The sequence below is a fragment of the Chaetodon auriga genome, chromosome 5, assembly GCF_051107435.1.
Source record: "Chaetodon auriga isolate fChaAug3 chromosome 5, fChaAug3.hap1, whole genome shotgun sequence".
Classification (NCBI taxonomy): domain Eukaryota; kingdom Metazoa; phylum Chordata; class Actinopteri; order Chaetodontiformes; family Chaetodontidae; genus Chaetodon; species Chaetodon auriga.
Window position 1 is genome coordinate 14,332,467 of NC_135078.1, and position 19,914 is coordinate 14,352,380.

The window sequence follows — 19,914 nt, forward strand, 5'->3', positions numbered from 1 at the left end:
ATCTTCTATTTTTTTTGTTTCACAGTGAGTGCATGCTTCCTACAAATGGTTGACCCTCTCTAGTGGTGCTGAGACATTTATGTTGTCATCCTGACAACCAGAGCCTTTTTTTCTGCAGCCTGTTAGTTGATTTTATACTTTCATGTACTTTGTGATTGGTTCAACTTGATATATATATTTCTGGTTTGGGTTTTATAGACGACACACAAACACAAACTACAGATGGTGTGCTAACATGGCCTTGTCAATGAAAATGTATTTTTGAATGCCAGTTTTTCAGACTTTTGCTTTCAAATTGATGGATTGGAGGATTTTGTTAACTACCAGCATATGGAAGCATCCAGCTGGTCTGAGTGAACAATGTCGGGGACCAGAAACTGTAGAATATGTGCTTGTTGGTTGCAGGACATATATCTGAGGGAGAAAGGACGGTTAGAAATAAAAAGATTCAGGTTCACAGGAACAGGATTTAAGGGCAGAGTCCTGCAGGGCGGTGAGACTGGATCAACCTCCAAAGGGAATGAGAAAAGTCTGACCCACAGGACAATGCAAGGCTTAACTTCCACCAGAAGGTGGCAGTAATGTGACATCCAGGATGCACGCTGCCGTTAGGAAGAGCTCGAAGAAGAAGGCAGGAAATAGACGTTTACGACTGGAGTCGCCGCGTTAGCCCCGTGGGATTAGCTTGTAGTATAGATAAATTTTTCATTTTCAATGAAACAGCAATGTCTTCAGTGGAGTACTTGAGAGAGTTTGTCAACGAGCGACTGACTGCTGCTGCCGAGGAAATATTCAGAGTTTTTCAAAAAACTGTCGTCGAGTACGAAGAAGAGATCCACCGTCAGCGCAGACTGCTGGATGTCGTCTGGAAACCTGAAATAAAGTTACACAGAATAGGTGTGTAAAAATAATAATAATTGTTATAACAAGACAGAGGAATTCCGTACGTGTACAACTCCAGTTGTTTAAATATATAATGGTGGTAGTTTGTTAGCGCGACTGCATTTTATCTTTGTCATCACAGTAGCCTTTATTGTCTGTCCCTGAAGAGCTCCCACAGCAGCATGGCGGTCAGAAGGAGGAGGAGGAGGAGGTTCTCTGTGACCAGGAGAGGAACTCCAGTCTGGACCAAGAGGAGCCAGAACCTCCTCAGATTAAAGAGGAAGAAGAGGAACTCTGCACCAACGAGGAGGGAGAGCAGCTTGTACTGAAGGAGGAGACTGAAGCCTTCATGTTGACTCCTGCTCATGAGGAAAGTGACCAGCAGCTCCTCTTTAACAGCTCTCATGTAGCTGAGAGCCAAGATCAGAGAGGAGGTGAGCATGGAGACTCAGGATCAAGTAGAGATGCAGATGAAAAGCCAAAGGAAAGCGAAAGTCACTGTGACAATATAGACAACCCAAACTTGTCAGAGGTTCACTGTAATCCTCACACAGTTAAAAAATCTCACATATGTGACACGTGTGGGAAAGCTTTTGACCACAAGTCGAGACTGCAGAGACACCTGAGTGTCCACACAGGTGAGAAGCCATATTCATGCCAAACATGTGGGAAAAGATTCAGTCAGGCATCAGCATTGAATGCTCATATGAGAATCCATACAGGTGAGAAGCCTTATTCATGCAACACCTGTGGGAGAAGATTTAGTCAGGCATCAGTGTTAAACAGTCATGTCACGACACATACAGGTGAGAAGCCGTATTCATGCCAAACATGTAGCAAAGACTTCAGATCCAACAATCTCATGAAAATCCACATGAGGATCCACACAGGGGAGAAGCCGTATTTGTGCAACACCTGTGGGAAAAGATTCAATCAGAAATCAGCATTGAATACTCATATGAGGATCCACACGGGTGAGAAGCCTTATTCGTGCAACACCTGTGGGAAAAGATTTAGGCAAGCAACAGCATTGAATGCTCATATGAGGATCCACACAGGTGAGAAGCCGTATTCGTGCAACACCTGTGGGAGAAGATTTAGGCAGGCAACAGCATTGAATGCTCATATGAGGATCCACGCAGGTGAGAAGCCGTGTTCTGGCAAAACGTGTGGAAAAGATTCCAGGTGTGCCTGTTAGCCCCGATTCTTTCGTTGGAAGCCCACAACAGACCGGAGAAATCTTCAGTTCACAGCCAAAGTATTTAGTATAGCACCGCTTATACCATGGTCTGGGTGCATACTCGATTCTGATTGGCTGCAGAATGTCTGTTAAAAAGTTTTGTAGGACACCTATAAAAAAGTTCCGGTCAAATAGCCTGATTGTTCTCAATTATTGCGCTGGCTCAAACGCTAGTTGGTAACCGTGGCAATAGAAATTCAGAACATACGTTAACATACGTTATTTCACAGTTTATTTATCACAACAGCAAGACAGTAGACAACATGAGTGATTTTATAGTTTCCTTTAACCTATTTGGTAATTTGATAATTTTGAAGACTGGGATGCAGCAGAAGAGAAAGAGAGAAGAGAATATAAGAAGAAGGAGATGCGACACAAGGAGGTGACACCGGAGGAACTGAACAATTTGGAGGATGACAAGGACGAGGTAAACACAAGGAAAACCACGAAATGGGCAGTTAAAACATTAAGAGACTTCCTGGCTCAGAAAAACATGGACATCAACTTTGAGAGCTACACTGCCACTACTCTCAATGACATTTTGCGACTGTTTTATGCATCTGTCCAGTCCACTAAGGAAGGACGAGAATACAGTGTTGCCAGTCTGAGGAGTTTGAGAGCCAGCATTAATCGCCACTTAAGAGACGTCAACATCATTAGCGACACTGTGTTCAAGAGCAGTAATGCGGTTTTTAAGGCGATACTGAAGCGTTACAGAAAGAGTGGGAAAGACACCAGCTTCCACCATCCTCGTATCCCTGAGTCGGACCTTGAGATTATCAGATGTTCATCTGCGCTGTCTCCCGATACGCCCCTCGGCCTCGTCAGAAAGGTGTGGTTTGACATCCAGCTGTGTTTGGCTCGGCGTGGCAGGGAGGGGAACCGTGAGCTGACCATGACATCTTTCAGCATCCAGAGAGACGAGGATGGCGTTGAATACGTCAGCCTGGCGCATAAGCCTGACGCCAAAAATCATAAAGCTCCAAACGACCCACAGAAGCAAAACCAAAGAGGTTTTATGTTCGCAAGGCCCGGGGATCCACTGTGCCCTGTGAAAAGTTTCAAGAAGTACGTCTCTAAATGTCCCCCAGACGCAAAATCTTTTTATCTGCACCCGAAGCGCTCCATCACCGTGGCATCTGATGTGTGGTACTCGAGGGAGCCGATGGGTGTCCACTACCTGGGAGACATGCTAAAAAAAATCAGTGAAGAGGTCTGTACAATTCTAATAATAACGTAGCTCTTTGTATTATGCCTAACCCCTCCTCTGCCCTCATTAATAGCCTGTGTGTTTATTATTGTTTCTTTCAGGTGGGTCTGTCGGGGATTTACACGAACCACAGCCTCCGGAGCACGGCTGTGGGTCGACTCTCAAACGCCGGGCTGGAGACTCGCCAGATCATGTCTGTGACGGGGCATCGCTGTGAAAGCAGCCTTCAGGCTTATTGGGCTCCGTCAGTCCAGGAAAGACGAGAATGGAGCAACATTTTGTCGTCCCGCAACGTCCCAACCAGCAGTGGTCAGGGTCCACAAACGTTAAATCTCCGTCCTTCAAATGTCACTATGATGGACATGCCAGACAAGTTTTACTCAAATCATGTGCTTGAATGATCGCCGAAGGATCAGTATGCACAGGAGAAACCATGGAGCTGAAAGTCCTGTGGACACCTACTGAATGAAATACACTTTTTAAATAGTTATGACTGTAATTGAAAGTAGACAATTTCCCATTGAGAAGAGGTCACGGTATGTTCACGTGATGAAGCACATTTTCAATAACCTTGTCCTTCATTTGACCAGGTTACTCAACCCAAGTGCTCGCATTGCATACCATGATGAGTTCCTAGAGGAAAATAGGTCACAAAATTTTGTTTGTTTTTTTGTTGTATATGTGTATTTTAACAATAAAGCTTTGTTTATACAAAGACAATATATTTCACGTTTCACTTATCTGCTTCATTGACTTTTATAAATATCTGCTTTTTCTGAATTTAATGGCAGCAACATGTTTCAAACAAGTTGGGACAGGAACAGCTGAAGACTGAAAGTTGCAAATGCTCCAAAAACACCTGTTTGGAACATTCCACAGGTAAACAGGTTGATTGGTAACAGGTGATAGTATCATGATTGGGTATGAAAGGGACATGATTGTATAAAGGATATGTTCAGTAAAAGTGTGATTAAATCCCATTTGGTTGTTTGATCCTTGGACCTGCCTCGTGCTGAATGTGCATGTGTGCAGTGGTAGAATGTAACTCCATTTACTTGAGTGCTGTACATATATTTACAACATTGATTGCCCTCAGATGGCTAAGATTGCATATAAATTTCACAGATATAAAGTCTTGAACAGTTTCATCACCTGCTTTCATATCCATATTTGTATGTGCATATACTTCTACAATATTATTTTTCAGAAGAAATTCAAAAGCAAGTATTGTGGCTAAGGGCAAAAAAAAGTTATCCTTCAATCTGAGACAAGAGACATGCCTCTGGCTTTACTCACACGTAAGAAGTCATGCAGATCGACACCCAACCGAGCAAGCACTGCAGGCCGGCTGGGAAAGTGGGGAAACGTCAGGAGATGCAGTAACAAGAGACTCGGGAGTCTGTGGAAAGGAGATTTGTCCACCTGTGATATGTCCTGTCATACTTTTGTGGCCACTGAAACATTGTTGGTAGATTTGAAGCTCCTTCAGGACACTGTTGTAACTAATTACCACCAGAAGAGGGCAGTAATGCGACACAAACGGTGTAAGCTGCCGTTACCCTTTCAACGAAGAAGAAGAAGAAGAAGAAGAAGAAGAAGAAGAAGCGGCGGAAGAAGAAGAAGAGGCGAAAGAAGAAGAACGTAGCTGCATGGAGTTAGCGGGAAAGCGACATTGTATGGTAGGTATCTCATTTCAGTGAAGCAACAATGTCTTCAGTTCATAACTTGAGAGAGTTTATCAACGAGCGACTGACTGTTGCTGCCGAGGAAATATTCAGAGTTTTTGAAACAACTATCGTCGAGTACGAAGAAGAGATCCACCGTCAGCGCAGACTGCTGGACATCGTCTGGAAACCTGAAATAAAGTTACACAGAATAGGTGTGTAAAAATGTATTATTATTATTATTATTGTTACAAGACAGAGGAATTCCATATGTGTACAACCCCAGTTGTTTAAATATATAATGGTGGTAGTTTGCTAGCATGACTGCATTTTATCTCTGTCATCACAGTAGCGTTTATTGTCTGTCCCTGAAGAGCTCCCACAGCAACATGGCGGTCAGAAGGAGGAGGAGGAGGAGGAGGAGGAGGATCTCTGTGACCAGGAGAGGAACTCCAGTCTGGACCAAGAGGAGTCACAACCTCCTCAGATTAAGGAGGAAGAGGAGGAACTCTGCACCAATGAGGAGGGAGAGCAGCTTGTACTGAAGCAGGAGACTGAAGCCTTCATGTTGACTCCTGCTCATGAGGAAAGTGACCAGCAGCTCCTCTCTAACAGCTCTCATGTAGCTGAGAACCGAGATCAGAGAGGAGGTGAGCATGGAGACTCAGGATCAAGTAGAGGTGCAGATGAAAAGCCAAAGCAAAGCGAAAGTCACTGTGACAATATAGACAACCCAAACTTGTCAGAGGTTCACTGTAATCCTCACACAGTTAAAGAGTCTCACAAATGTGACACTTGTGGAAAAGCTTTTAAGTTTAGGTCACTACTTCAGAGACACCTGAGCATCCACACAGGTGAGAAGCCGTATTCATGCGGCACCTGCGGGAAAGGATTCCGTCACGCATCAGCATTGTATCCTCATATGAGGATCCACACAGGTGAGAAGCCTTATTCATGCAGCACCTGTAGGACAAGATTCCGTTACGTATCAGTATTGAATGCTCATATGAGGATCCACACAGGTGAGAAGCCTTATTCATGCAACACCTGTGGGAAAAGTTTCAGTCGTGCATCAGGATTGCATTCTCATACGATGAGCCACACAGGTGAGAAGCCTTATTCATGCAACACCTGTGGGAAAAGATTCAATAGTACATCATCATTGAAGTCTCATATGAGGACCCACACAGGTCAGAGGCCGTATTCTTGCAAAACGTGTGGAAAAGGTTTCAAGCGTGCCTGTGATATGAAAGTTCACATGGGACAGCACACAGGTGAGAAACTGTACCTTTGCAAGATCTGCAAGAATATATACAATGATAAGTCTAAATTGGCACAACATGCAAGATCACATACGCGCAAGTAGCCTTTGTATTTGCATGTGGTCGTTCTCGTCATTCATGGTCAAAACACACAAGAACTAAAAGTGAGGGGCCACATAATTGCAGCAGAGACAAGTTTTACTTAAATCACCTGCTTGAACGATCGCAGGAGGATCAATATGCACAGGAGAAACCATGGAGCTGAAAGTCCTGTGGACACCTACTGAATGAAATACACTTTTTAAATAGTTATGACTGTAATTGAAAGTAGACAATTTCCCATTGAGAAGAGGTCACGGTATGTTCATGTGATGAAGTACATTTTCAATAACCTTGTCCTTCATTTGACCAGGTTACTCAACCCAAGTGCTCGCATTGCATACCATGATGAGTTCCTAGAGGAAAATAGGTCACAAAATTTTGTTTGTTTTTTCATTGTATACATGTATTTTAACAATAAAGCTTTGTTTATACAAAGACAATATATTTCACGTTTCACTTATCTGCTTCATTGATTTTTGTAAATATCTGCTTTTTCTGAATTTAATGGCAGCAACATGTTTCAAACAAGTTGGGACAGGAACAGCTGAAGACTGAAAGTTGCAAATGCTCCAAAAACACCTGTTTGGAACATTCCACAGGTAAACAGGTTGATTGGTAACAGGTGATAGTATCATGATTGGGTATGAAAGGGACATCCTGGAACAGCTCAGTCGGTCACAAGTGAGGATGAAGAGAGGTTCACCACTTTGTGAACACATGATTGTATAAAGGATATGTTCAGTAAAAGTGTGATTAAATCCCATTTGGTTGTTTGATCCTTGGACCTGCCTCGTGCTGAATGTGCATGTGTGCAGTGGTGGAATGTAACTCCATTTACTTGAGTGCTGTACATATATTTACAACATTGAGTACCCTCAGATGGCTAAGATTGCATATAAATGCGTGCCTCTGGCTATACTCACATTTAATAAGTCATGCAGATTGACACCCAACCGAACAAGCGCTACAGGCCGGCTGGGAAAGTGGGGAAACGTCAGGAGATGCAGCAACAAGAGACTCAGGAGTCTGTGGAAAGGAGATTTGTCCACCTGTGATATGTCCTGTCATCCTTTTGTGGCCACTGGAAACACTGTTGGGAGACTTGGACAGGACACTGTTGTAGCTAATTACCACCAGAAGAGGGCAGTAATGCGGCACAAAGGGTGTAAGCTGCCGTTACCCTTTCAACGAAGAAGAAGAACACAGTAACCGCACGGAGTTAGCTGATATCGGTATTGTATCGTAGGTATCTCATTTCAATGAAGCAACAATGTCTTCAGTTCATTACTTGAGAGAGTTTATCAACGAGCGACTGATTGCTGCTGCCGAGGAAATATTCAAAGTTTTTGAAATAACTATTGTCGAGTACGAAGAAGAGATCGACCGTCAGCGCAGACTGCTGGACATCGTCTGGAAACCCGAAGTAAACTTACACCAGATAGGTTTGTAAAACCTTTAACACTGTATGACAAGCTCCCATAATAATGTAGGCCACATATAATCCTAGTGTTTGAATACTTTTTGTGTTATAGTATGTTATAACTTGCGTTGTCTGTCCCTGCAGAGCCTCAACAGCAACATGTCTGTCAGAAGGAGGAGGAGGAGGTTCTCTGTGACCAGGAGAGGAGCTCCAGTCTGGACCAAGAGGAGCCAGAACCTCCTCAGATTAAAGAGGAAGAGGAGGAACTCCGTATCAGTCAGGAGGGAGAGCAGCTTGTACTGAAGGAGGAGACTGAAGCCTTCATGTTGACTCCTGCTCATGAGGAAAGTGACCACTGTGAAGACGAGACTCTGGACTTTAATCCTGACAAAAGTCAGAGTGCAGCACAGAGTCATCGTGGAGACTCAGGGTCTCCTGGAAACCACCAAGACAACAGTCACCTGACGAATGGGTTTAACTCTACGGTGTTGAAGATTTTCCGTAATCCTCACACAGGTAAAAAGTCTTTAAAATGTGACACTTGTGGCAAAGGTTTTAAGTATAAGTCAAAATTGCAGAGACATCAGAGCAACCACACAGGCGAGAAGCTGTTTTCTTGCACCATCTGTGAAAAAAGATTCAGTAACCCGTCAATACTGAACGTTCATAGACGAATCCACACCGGCGAGAAACCGTTCTCTTGCAAAACATGCGGGAAAAGTTTCAGATGTAGCAGTGGCTTGTTGGCCCACATGAGAGCTCACACGGGTGAAAAGCCGTATTGTTGCACAGCATGTGGGAAAGGTTTCAAGTGGAGTAGCTGCATGACGCTGCACATGAGAACTCACTCAGGTGAGAGGCCATATTCTTGCCAAACGTGTGGCAGAGATTTCAGATCGAGCAGTAACCTGAAAGGCCACATGAGAACGCACACGGGTCCGAAGCTGCATCCCTGCAGCGCTGAGGTCTCAGCAGGAGTTTGACCCGTGCAGGTGAGACGTCGTCTGCTTGCAGAACACGGTGAAGAGGTTTCGGTGTAGGAAACAGATGTATAACTTCACAGTTACGTCATCGGTGAGTCTTTGTAATTACATAAATGTCATATGTTAGAGCAACAGCATTTCTCACAACAACCACAGTCTTCTCTGTAAAAATTTCTATTTATATGACTTTGACTATCTCATATGTGTGTTTTCCTTAATAACATCTCACTGAGTTTCAGAGTTTGCCGCCAAATTCAACTGAAGCCCAACAGTTACTCTGCGGACCCCTGTTGGCGGGCGTCAGGGATCTTTAAAGGAGAACCAGCTCAGGATCATCTTAGTCCCAAGTACTGATCCACACATTTGCATCCACATGGTCATACTCCTCCTGTGTTGGCCCTCTGATACAGCATTTATTGTTTAACCGTATTGATTCAAATATCAAACTAAAGTCTGTTCTTCTGTAAAAACAAGTACAAATACAAATTAGATACAGATTAGATCAGAAAAATATCTCTCCAAACAGAGTAAAGCACATTTGTCTAAACCTGGACCTGGTGATGAGTTGTGGACGCATGTAGATCTTTATACTGGAGAGTATTTCCTTGTCCTTCCCTTCAGGTGTCCCACAGCCATCGATCTGTAAGGACGAGCCTCTTCTTGACCTTGAGAGGAGCACCAGTCTGGACCAAGAGGACCAACAGCCTCCAGTGATTAAAGAGGAACTGGAGGAACTCTGCACCAGTTGGGAGGGAGAGCAGCTTGTGCTGGAGCAGAATCCTGATGGAAGTGACCACAGTCTTTTTTCTATTAAACTGAAGATTTCATGGTCTTGAATAAAATGTGTATGTTGCAAACTGTGCACAGATTATTTCCTTGTTTTCAAGTCGTTCCAGATGAGTAAACCCTGGGTGTCCTTAAACATCTGTACCTGCCCGGCAACCTCAATCACACTGACACACAATCATTAAGTGTACAAACGTCTGTCTTATGAATTAAATGTACTAATATTAGGATCCACAAAGGGCACTTGACAAACCATCTATTATATATATACACTCACCGTTCGGTTACTCCGCACTGGGGGTCGCCTCAGTGGATTCATTTGCCATTTTCTGAGGGTTGTAGGCTCTGAGTTCTGGGGATTCATGCTGAAGTCCTGTCCGAGGCTGTGCTTGTGATGAGATACTTAAGATTTCGGAGAAACTTTTTTATAGTTCAACTTTATTGAGATGTGTAGGTGTTAATCTCCCTTTTCCGTGAGTATTTGTTTTTATTGAGGCGGTAAATTCTCACGCCCCCTTTAAATCGGAGTAACATCATATTGAGTCCGGCGGAAGTAAGCATACAGTAAGGACTCCAGCTGTTTAGCCGGCTCAGTTGACGTGTTTCGCTAATTTAAATCAAACGGTCTGGAGTATTTTGTGTCTTAACAAAATGTCTTCCGTCTACCGTCTCAGAAAGTTTGTCAAGGAGAGATTGACTGCAGCCACTGAAGAAATATTAGGAGCCTTTGAAAAAACTATCGTTGTGTACGAGCAGGAGATCTGCCGTCAGCGCGATCTGCTGGATATCGTTTTGAAGCCAGAGATCAAAATACACAGGACAGGTTTCTAATATTACGCTGTTCTTTTGCTCACTGATTGCATCGGGGATCCATTCATTAAAATGCATCACACACATGAATGCATCAGCATTTATAAGCCAATAATACACACACACACACACACACACACACACATGCACTGTTTTAACCTAAGTTTTTCCTGTTCTTCCCTTCAGAGATATCCCAGTCCGTCTGTAATGATGAAGTTCTCACTGACCAGCTGGACCAAGAGGAGCCAGAACTTCCACAGGTTAAAGAGGAACAGGAGGAGCAGCTTGTTCAGAAGCAGGAGAGTGAATTTTCCAGGTTTAGGCCTACTTGTGAGGAAAGTGATCACAGCGATGATCAATCTCTGCTTCTGGATCCGCTGCCACTGGCCGACATCTCTGTTATTGTAATAAAGTCTGAATCTGACATGGAGGGCTCGGCTGTGTCAGAACCAAATGTTGACCGCCTCCTTTCTCACAGCTCCCACAGAGCTGAAAGCCAAGACCATGACCGAGGAAACCAAGAGGATACAAATACTGATCAGACATCAGAGAAAAATCGTTTCAGATGTCTCTTTTGCACCGAGGAGTTTCGGGATTTTTTAAAGTTAAAACTTCACACGAGGACCCACACGAGTGAAAAGCGTTTCAAATGTGACTCTTGCGGGAAAGGGTTCACCCAGAAGTCACTGATGAGGAAACACATGATGACGCACACAGGGGTAAAACCCTTCAGATGCAGAGTTTGTGGAAAGGACTTCAACTCTCAGTCAAACCGCGGCACTCACATGAAAACTCACACAGGCGAGAAGCCCCATGCGTGCGTCACCTGTGGGAAAAGTTTCAGCCGTGGCGCAGACCTGAGGAGGCACAACCGAACTCACACGGGGGAGAAACCGTATCGCTGCGTCCACTGCGGGAGGGACTTCTCTTACCACTCATCTCTCACCAATCATGTCCGAGTGCACACAGGGGAGAAACCGTACCATTGTATTTGGTGTGGGAAAAGGTTTGCTGTCAGCACAACGCTGAAAATACATACCAGAGTCCATACGGGGGAAAAGCCGTATAAATGCAACATTTGTGGAAGGAATTTTGCACATAACACGGGACTGAGATTACACAGGAGGATCCATGCACGGGAGAAACAACAGAGCTGAAAGTCTTTCTCAGAAATGTACAAGGAATCTGGTACTCACACATAGTAAGCTTAGACTGTTCTGTGAGTGAGCTTCAAGATTTGTAGCTAAAACTGACTTGGGGATTAGTCAGACATGGGACTGACATTTGAAAGCAATGGTAATCGTTAGTTGTCGCCTAAGATTCCACAAAAGCATCTGAAACTGATGAAAGCACTGAGATGATGAGAGTGGACAACGTTAACTGACTCACATTTCCCACCCAATAACAAACAGTGCATCCAACAACTCACAGTTAACTTGTGTTCTTTCACTGTGTTAGTCAGTGTTGTCTTATTTTCTACTGTTGTGTTACTTGTTATATTGCACTTGTGTGGATACTTTCCCCTCATAGGATCAGATTACTTTTTGCGTAATTGACCAGATATATTCTATCATATTCAATAAGGTGCTCAGCCTGTCCATTGCTTGATCTCAGATGTTGTTAGGTCCCCTCATCACTGTTTGCCCTGAGGGAATCACCAGCAACAATGTGTTCACAGTCCCTTTTATTTACTGTAAGTTGGTCCAGAACATCACATTGCTGGCCGCACCAAGGTTTCCTCACATGCGGTTATCTAATCCTGCGCCCTCTCAGGAGTAGACTGTAGTGAGTTTCTTGATCATGATTCCTGTGGCTGTTTAAAGGTATGAAATGGACTGGATGTTGATTATTATCTTGAATGAAATACATTCTGGTGTCGCTGTTATGTCACACCGAATGTGCCTATGAGACTTAAGTCAGATTATAACTTCATGCCTGTCATGGAGAGAGCTTTTGGGAAGTACTTTGTACTTTTCTCTTTTTGAATACTGTATGTGTTTGCAGTGCAACATGTATATGCACATGCATGTGCCAAACAATAGAACAACCTCAGCTCCAAAAAGACTGGGATGCTGTGTAAAACATAAATAAAAGAGAATGTGGTAATAGACTAATTCTTTTTTTGACACATACTCAATTGAAAACAGTACACAGACGATATATGTACTTTTATGATTCCACCACTGGTTGTTACAGCATGTAGTACGTGCACACTCCCGGACGGTAGGTGGCAGTATGAGCTATCGACAGTGTTTATATTGTCTCACATCTCATGCGGAAGTAAACAGGAAACAGTGAGCGCATGTCCGCTTAACTCAAAAAGTTTGACGACGCTTCAGCAGGAAAAGATATCTCAGTCATAATTCGACTATGTCTTCAGTCCTAAGTATGAGACAGTTTGTCTGCGATCGACTAACTGCAGCTGCTCAAGAAATACTGGGAGCCTTTGAAAAGAGAATTGAACATTACGAGACAGAAATCGCTCGCCAACGCAGACTGTTGGACTCCGTTTGCGCAACTGAGACAAAGTTACAGGAAACAGGTTGGAAAATCCCCTCGTTCTCTTCTAATGAAGTCGCTTCCGTGTTGAAGGCAGACGAAGCAGAGATTGTGGGTTGCTGGTGTACACACAGCTGTAGCTTACTGCTGACTGTGGGGCTCCTGGTCGCCACCTTTTTAATATGTCCCGACTCACCTGTTACCTGTCAATGCCTCGAGGACTTTCTAGACAGGACTTTCTAGAATTTCTGGTTAGACTGAACTACCCATCAGTATATAAAGTAGTTGAAATTAGCTCAACCTTAAACTTCTTAAGCAGTAAAATGCGACATACACGTGAATGCAGCAGTAATATTTACCCCAAAACTTAAGTTTAAATAGTAAACCACTGACACCACAGACGGTGAGACTTTTACTACAGACTGGCTGTTTACTTTTGTGTGTGCAGTGATGCGTCATAGTTACAGATTTTGTCTCTGTCGTACAATGTAGTACATTCATGGAAAACATTGGGTCATAAATGTAAAAAATACAGGCATATCTATAAGCCAAAGGTTACTCAAACCCAGATATTTTATTTTAGCTACAAATTTTAACTATAATAAACAAGCAGGTACAAAAACTGTGGTTATCAATGTGTCTTGAATGCTCATTCCTTTGTATGTGAACTCCTGTGTTCCAGTTTGCACAGTTTGTTATAGACTTTCTTAAACACAGCTGTTAAATATATGTGCATCATTTCATCATTGTCCCATTCCTTTGTCCCTCCCTTTTAGAGCTCACGCAGACATCTGTCCGTGAGGATGACGAGGCTGTCCTGAACCAGCAGCAGCACTGTAACCAAGAGACAAACTCCAGTTTGGTCCCGCCAGATCCTTCACAGATTAAAGAGGAACACGAGGAAAGGTGTGTCAATCAGGAACAACAGCAGGCTGCACAGCAGCAGGAGACTGATGCCTCTAAGTTGACTCCAGCTTGTGAGGAAAGTGTCCACAGTGGTCATCCTCAGGCTTTGGATCCTGATCAAACAACGGGTAAAGATCCTCAAGCTAACATTTCAAACAAAGATATATTATCTGGATCTGGCAGGGAGAGTTCTGCAGTACTGGTAGCTGAGAGCCAAGATCACATAACTGGTACCCATAGAGGTGCAACACCAACAGGACACACTGAGTCAACACCACATAAGAAAAGCAATGGCGAGAATACATCAGCTACAAGAACAGAGCAGATGTTGGGTAACAAAACTAATTATCGGACATCAGGAACAAATACTGAGCCGACAGAAAATAAATGTAACGATAAGACCACAGCATCAACTAGCGGCACTGTGCTAACACCAAAAGAGAGACATAATGATGAAAAGCCAACATCACAAGCAAATTGTGAGTCAACACCAAATAAGAAAGGCCAAGATGAGAACACAACATCAACTGCAAGTACTGAGCTAACACCAAATAAGAAATGGAACAGTGACCCAACATCACATGGAAATAGTGAGTCTTTGTTAGATAAGAAACATAATGATGATAACACAACATCTGAGCCACCACCACAGAAGAAAGGTAACGATAAGACCACATCATCAAAGGAAAATAGTGAGCCAGCACCAAATAAGAAGGCCGCAGATGGGAGACCAACCTCACCTGGAAGTGTTGAGCCAACGCCAAATAAGAAATGTAACAGTAAGAACACAAAATCTGCCGTAAGCACTTTACCAACACCACCTAAAAAACCCAGAGATGGGAAAACATCAGCTACAAATACTAAGTCAACACAAAATACCAAAAGTAAAGTACCAAATGAGAAAGCTAACAATGGAAGCACAATGTCCACAAGAAGCAAGGAGTCAACACCTCGTAAGAGACCAAGCGATGGGAGCACAACTTCAAATGGAAGTACTAACCCAAGAGCAGTTAAGAGACCTAAGGATGAGAATACAACATCGGGCAGACGTACAAAGCGAACACAAAGTGAGAATTTTGACAATGAGAGCACATCATCAAATGGAAGCACTAACCCACCACCAAATAAGAAAGATGGGAGCACTTCAGGTGGTCGTATCCAGGATGATGATAACCCTTACAAGTGTAACAAATGCGGTAAAGTCATGACTAACATAAAAAACTACAAGTTTCATATGAAATCCCACACTGTTGAAAAGACTTACAAATGCGACACTTGTGGGAAAATGTTCAGGGAGAGTTGGGATTTGAAGAAACACGTAATAGTTCACTCCGTCGAGAAGCCTTTCAAATGCAAAGTTTGTGGAAAGGCGTTCAACCGCCGTTATAATCTCGACCTGCATGCTCGGGTTCACACCGGGGAAAAGCCGTTCAAATGCGACACCTGTGACAAAAGTTTCAGCTCGCGCGCCAACATGAAGAAGCACAGCAGAATTCACACAGGTGAGAAGCCGTACACCTGCAGCGACTGCGGGAAGGAGTTTGCAGATTCCTCGTCTTTCAAAAACCACCTGCGAGTGCATTCGGGGGAAAAGCCCTTTCAGTGTTCGCTGTGCAAGAAGATATTTGCCACCGGGACGACTTTGAAAAGGCACACCAGAACACACACGGGTGAAAAGCCGTATCAGTGCAGTGTGTGTGACAAGGTGTTCGGTCATAGAACGGACCTGAAAGGACACATGAGGACACACACTGGGGAGACGCCTTACCAGTGCAGTACCTGTGGGGGTCAGTTCTCCAACTGGTTAAAGCTCCACAAACACAAGCGGGTCCACACAAGCGATGCACAGAGCTCCTCTGCTGAAAAACTAGTCTGCAGTTGATACACAGAACTTGTGTTGTATGCATATTGTGTTGCATGCAAATCAGCCAGCTGCCGCCCATCCTGTCTCATAATACCACCAATTAGTACCTCGAGAGGCGACAGTCCAGTATGAGCCCCGGAGATTCATGCAAGTTTGCTGCATTCCACTCACTCGTTTCTGTCCCCTGGTGGTCTGAGCTCTCCGTTTGGGCAGAGTCCAGTCAGCTAATAGGGCTGCATGGCTAAAACGGCAGGGCTCATGTTGGTTTGTAATGCAGTGCAGCCTGAGGATGGGCATTCAGTCTAGGTGTTGATTGTGAATAAAGATTAGGATTCCTTGTTTTAGCTGCAGGAGTTCAGTGTATTAACCAGGATGTAGCTGGAATAAAGACTTTCCTAAAACCTGTATATATTTTTGAACACTGGGATTTACATTTTCATGAAGCGTCTAGAAACTGAGCCGAGCTACATGGACCATAATATCAGTTTTTCCTGAGTCACATGCTGTACACATAATTAACGTGTTAATCAAAGTTCATGTTATTGATTGTTTTTGGCAAATGAGAAACACTGTTGTATAGATGTCTTAACCTCTTATTGTGAATGTTTTACTGAACATTTTTTAATTAGCTTTTTTCCCTGAACAGTGTGATTGTTGATGCTTGGAGTTTATACTTTGGGCAGCTGATACACAGACATGAGTCGTGTGCATTAAAGAAATAAAGAATAATGTGCCTCAGGATGAATAAAGCTCGATCTCATCTCATTAACCCTAACTTAAAGATTCACACAGGTGGCCTTACACCTGCAGCGACTGTGGGAAGGCGTTCACTGATCCCTCGAAACCGAAGAATCACCTACGTGTGCATACAGGGGAGGAGTCTTATAAATGTCCTCAATGTAGGAAAAGATTCACAGTAGAACCCACTCAGGTGAAAAGTAAAAGTGAAACTTGTGAAAACAATTTTTCCCCAAAACACATTGCGAGAGACCACACAAATACAGTGGAGAAGAGTTCATGAACAGCACAAAATCTGTGATTTCAGAGACAGATGTGTTGTTGGACACAGAGCCAGCTGCTGTCTGGGGTATAACGAGTTTAAAACACTCCAGGATCAACGGGTTACATTTAATGTATCAGCTGCTGAAAACTTCCAGCAGCATTAACTCACTCGTGGTCCCATTCTGCCATCATGTGGCTGTTTATTTATTTGCACCATTGAATTGCGTGTCAAGGCTGCACATTGCTTTCACGCTGCTGTCAGCTCCCCCTGTGCAGTATTTCCATTGGTATTCATTGTGAATTCATTTGTTGTAGTGACTGAACGTTATTGACACAGAGCCTGACACGGGCAGCCATTAGTAAGATAAATACAAATTTTAGTCCAGCTGTGGATTTGCATCCTTTCTGTTGTATGCACACACAGACACACACACACACACGCCTTATCTATGTCTTTATCTTTCCTCCTCATCTCTGTTACATATACACACACATAATCAAAGGCTCACTCTTTGCAAAATATTATTGTAGTACAGGGATGCCAGAAGCAGGCATGTGTACAGCTGTAGTTTCATGTGGATATACAAAGAGATAAGAAGTGATAATAGATGATTAAAATGGAAGAAAACTGCAGGAACTGTCTCTGTCTGTCAGACCACCTACCCACCTACTGCACATTTATCAGTCTGTGTTGCACTGGTTAATCAGTGGGCCGTGTTTCCAGACCTGCAGTGGCTCCAGTGTCATTTTGGACCATTAGCACCTCGCAGGTGGGTTCATAAATCATCTGGATTGTGTTTGCACAGCTGGTTGCAACCCTCCTCTCTGCAGACTTCTACCTCGCCCACCATATAGATTTCAAAATATTTGTACTCATTCTGGATGACTCGTCTTACTTTGTAAAAAATTCATCATGTGATTGATGGAGTAAGCGTGAGCGTGCCTATGGGAGGCAACTAAAAATCAAACAAACTAATGTACAGTACATTAAAATACATCTCCCCTCTAAACTGTACAACTAGACACCATTTATCTGCCCCCCCTACCTACAGAAATACCTGCAGTATCTTAGAGGACTGTTTCCACCCCTCTTACAGATTACTGACCCCATCCTGGTATGAGATCCAACAGTTTTAAGCCCATCACCACCAGGAGGCGCTGCAGCTTCCTCCCCAGTCTGTCAGACTGCTGCTGCTGACACACAGGTGAGCTCCTGACTTTACATCATTTTTCTCGGTATCTTGTACACGGGTGTAAGTATGCAGCACAGGTCATATTTGATCTTTTTCACTCCGCCTTATATACTTTATCTAAATTCTATTTCTGATTATTTTCACTCCACTCTTAAATCCACCCTTTATATTTATTAACATTTCCTGTGGTTGAAAATACGAAATCAACTTTCTGTTCATTTGTGCTTCAGTAAAAGTTTTTAAATTAATGGTGAAGACGCGATAAGCTGTTACCAATCTGGGGGAAGACTGCGGTACCCTCACATGTTCACCTTTGCATGGCGGCTTACTTGCGCTCCCAGTGCTCGCACCATTACGCTGTTTGCACATTTGTAAACTCTTACGCAAAAAGTATCAATAAGCAGCAAATCATGAGCAGGCTTACCTATCAACACTTTGACTGGCTTTGTGGAGAAGTAATGTATGTGCACCGCGTTCCTCACCCTGTTTGTTGGCTATGCATCGTGTCAGCCACACAGGTGCAGTGCAAGCCGAGTCTCCTCACCTGCAACAGCGTTGGATCACACTCCCCTCGTTCTGCTGAGATGCTGAAGAGCAGCTGCTTCACTTCTCCAAGGTAAGGATTTGCTTGTGTGTTCATATGCAGGTGTTGAGTCCGTGGCCTGGCTCTGTTCAGCCACTTTTTGTGGCCTTGACGTGACAGTACTGTGAACTGCGAGGCTGCTCATGCTGTAGGCTGTGTAATGCAGATTTGATTGTGTTCACTTTCTTGGCATCTGCTGCTTTATTGCTGCCGCCTGTGTGCTGCCTGTATGTTCAGTGGCTGTGTATTTATTTATGGGGAACGATTTTTTGGGGGTGAGATTGTTCTTACTTTGGTTGTTGTTTGGCAACTGGATGATGCTTTCATGCTGTTGATTTACATAGTGGTGAATCCACATGTCGGAGTATGTAGAACTATAGGATAAGTTGTTCAGAGAGAAGAGGCTGTTTGTTTTGTGGAATGTTTCCTTCCATGCTGATTTTTGGAGCTTACCCACTGTCTCACTGCAAACCTGGGTGTGTATAGGCTTTTAGGCCTCTAATTTTGGTTTTAACAAATATGATTTTCCTCGCACACAATCCATTCACAGAATTATTTCCCTTTAATATTGACTTCAGAGGAAACTAAACATGGCTGTTCTTAGACACAGGATGGGTAGCCACACTTCATATGATCACCTCAATCTTCTGCTACACTGCTGTTACGTTCAGCCACACTCGTCTTCTTCATGCGCTTAAATGAGAGGACATTGCCTTCTACATGCCGTGATTTCATGTGAGTTTGAATGTGCATGTCGATCATTGTTTGCTGCTCGTATGTTCTGATCTGCTGCTGCACGCTCACTTCACATTTCGTGATGTTTGGCTCCGTTGCTGCTCTGCTCCTGTGCGCACTGTGATGTAACGCTGCTGCAAACACCTGCTGCTACTGCTGCTGTGATAGCATTACACCAGCACGCACCTGTAGTCTCTGCGTCTACGTTCCCTTTGAGGGGGGATTATTATCTTTTATCTGCTGCGCTGAGCTAGATGTCTGCTTATGGAGAGTGACGAGCTCCGAGCCTGCAGCCATGGAGACACTGTCTCTGCTTTTTAAATCTTATCTCAGAATGGCTTTTCATCCTTTCACACATTTCAGTCTTTTGGCTTTTGCTTCGGTTGCGTGTGAATGGTTTAATTCTCTTTATTTCATTTCATATTTCTTTACTATGCTGTATAATTGTTGCTGCTTTCATCTGATGCAGTTGTCTTAAATACCGACATCACATGTCCAGTCATTTCATTGTGACACCATAAAGCTCTTTGTACCGCTTGCTTGTAAAGTTCCCTATTAATAGATTATGAGTATGATATTTAGGGAAGATTTTCCAAAAAAAGGCGTATCCTCCACAATGCACCAAGACATGAAGTTTCAAGCCCTAACGGCAGCAGCTGAGACTACAGTCATGATCTTTCTGTCGGTTTTCTTCTCCACATCTTCAGATGTGAGCGACAAATTGGGATTGCTCAGCAAGGTGTGTGGTGAGAATGTGATGGATTAGAGCCCAA

General features: G+C 43.6%; 3 protein-coding genes across 4 annotated transcripts; all 3 read left to right on the forward strand.

Moving 5' to 3' along the window:
• Positions 1-648: 648 nt before the first annotated feature.
• On the forward strand, positions 649-4,466 carry LOC143320627 (uncharacterized). The gene is made up of 4 exons (XM_076730449.1): positions 649-897; positions 1,050-1,520; positions 2,440-3,335; positions 3,434-4,466. Exons 1-4 carry the CDS (start codon positions 726-728, stop codon positions 3,731-3,733), a joined length of 1,839 nt encoding a protein of 612 aa, XP_076586564.1. The 5' UTR covers positions 649-725; the 3' UTR covers positions 3,734-4,466.
• A 479-nt stretch (positions 4,467-4,945) lies between these two features.
• LOC143320628 (uncharacterized) lies at positions 4,946-7,088 on the forward strand. 2 transcript variants are annotated; one of them, XM_076730452.1, is made up of 3 exons: positions 4,952-5,211; positions 5,371-5,850; positions 6,019-7,088. In XM_076730452.1, the coding sequence occupies exons 1-3, from the start codon at positions 5,040-5,042 to the stop codon at positions 6,360-6,362; spliced, it is 996 nt and encodes a 331-aa protein (XP_076586567.1). In that variant the 5' UTR covers positions 4,952-5,039; the 3' UTR covers positions 6,363-7,088. The 2 variants fall into 2 exon arrangements, with proteins under 2 accessions (XP_076586566.1, XP_076586567.1); XM_076730451.1 differs by having other exon boundaries at positions 4,946-5,211; positions 5,371-7,085.
• Positions 7,089-7,547: 459 nt separating this feature from the next.
• LOC143320672 (uncharacterized) lies at positions 7,548-16,356 on the forward strand. Its single transcript, XM_076730517.1, has 8 exons — positions 7,548-7,802; positions 7,925-8,757; positions 9,068-9,110; positions 9,385-9,527; positions 10,144-10,372; positions 10,546-11,511; positions 12,686-12,901; positions 13,635-16,356. Exons 1-8 carry the CDS (start codon positions 7,631-7,633, stop codon positions 15,644-15,646), a joined length of 4,614 nt encoding a protein of 1,537 aa, XP_076586632.1. The 5' UTR covers positions 7,548-7,630; the 3' UTR covers positions 15,647-16,356.
• Positions 16,357-19,914: the final 3,558 nt, after the last annotated feature.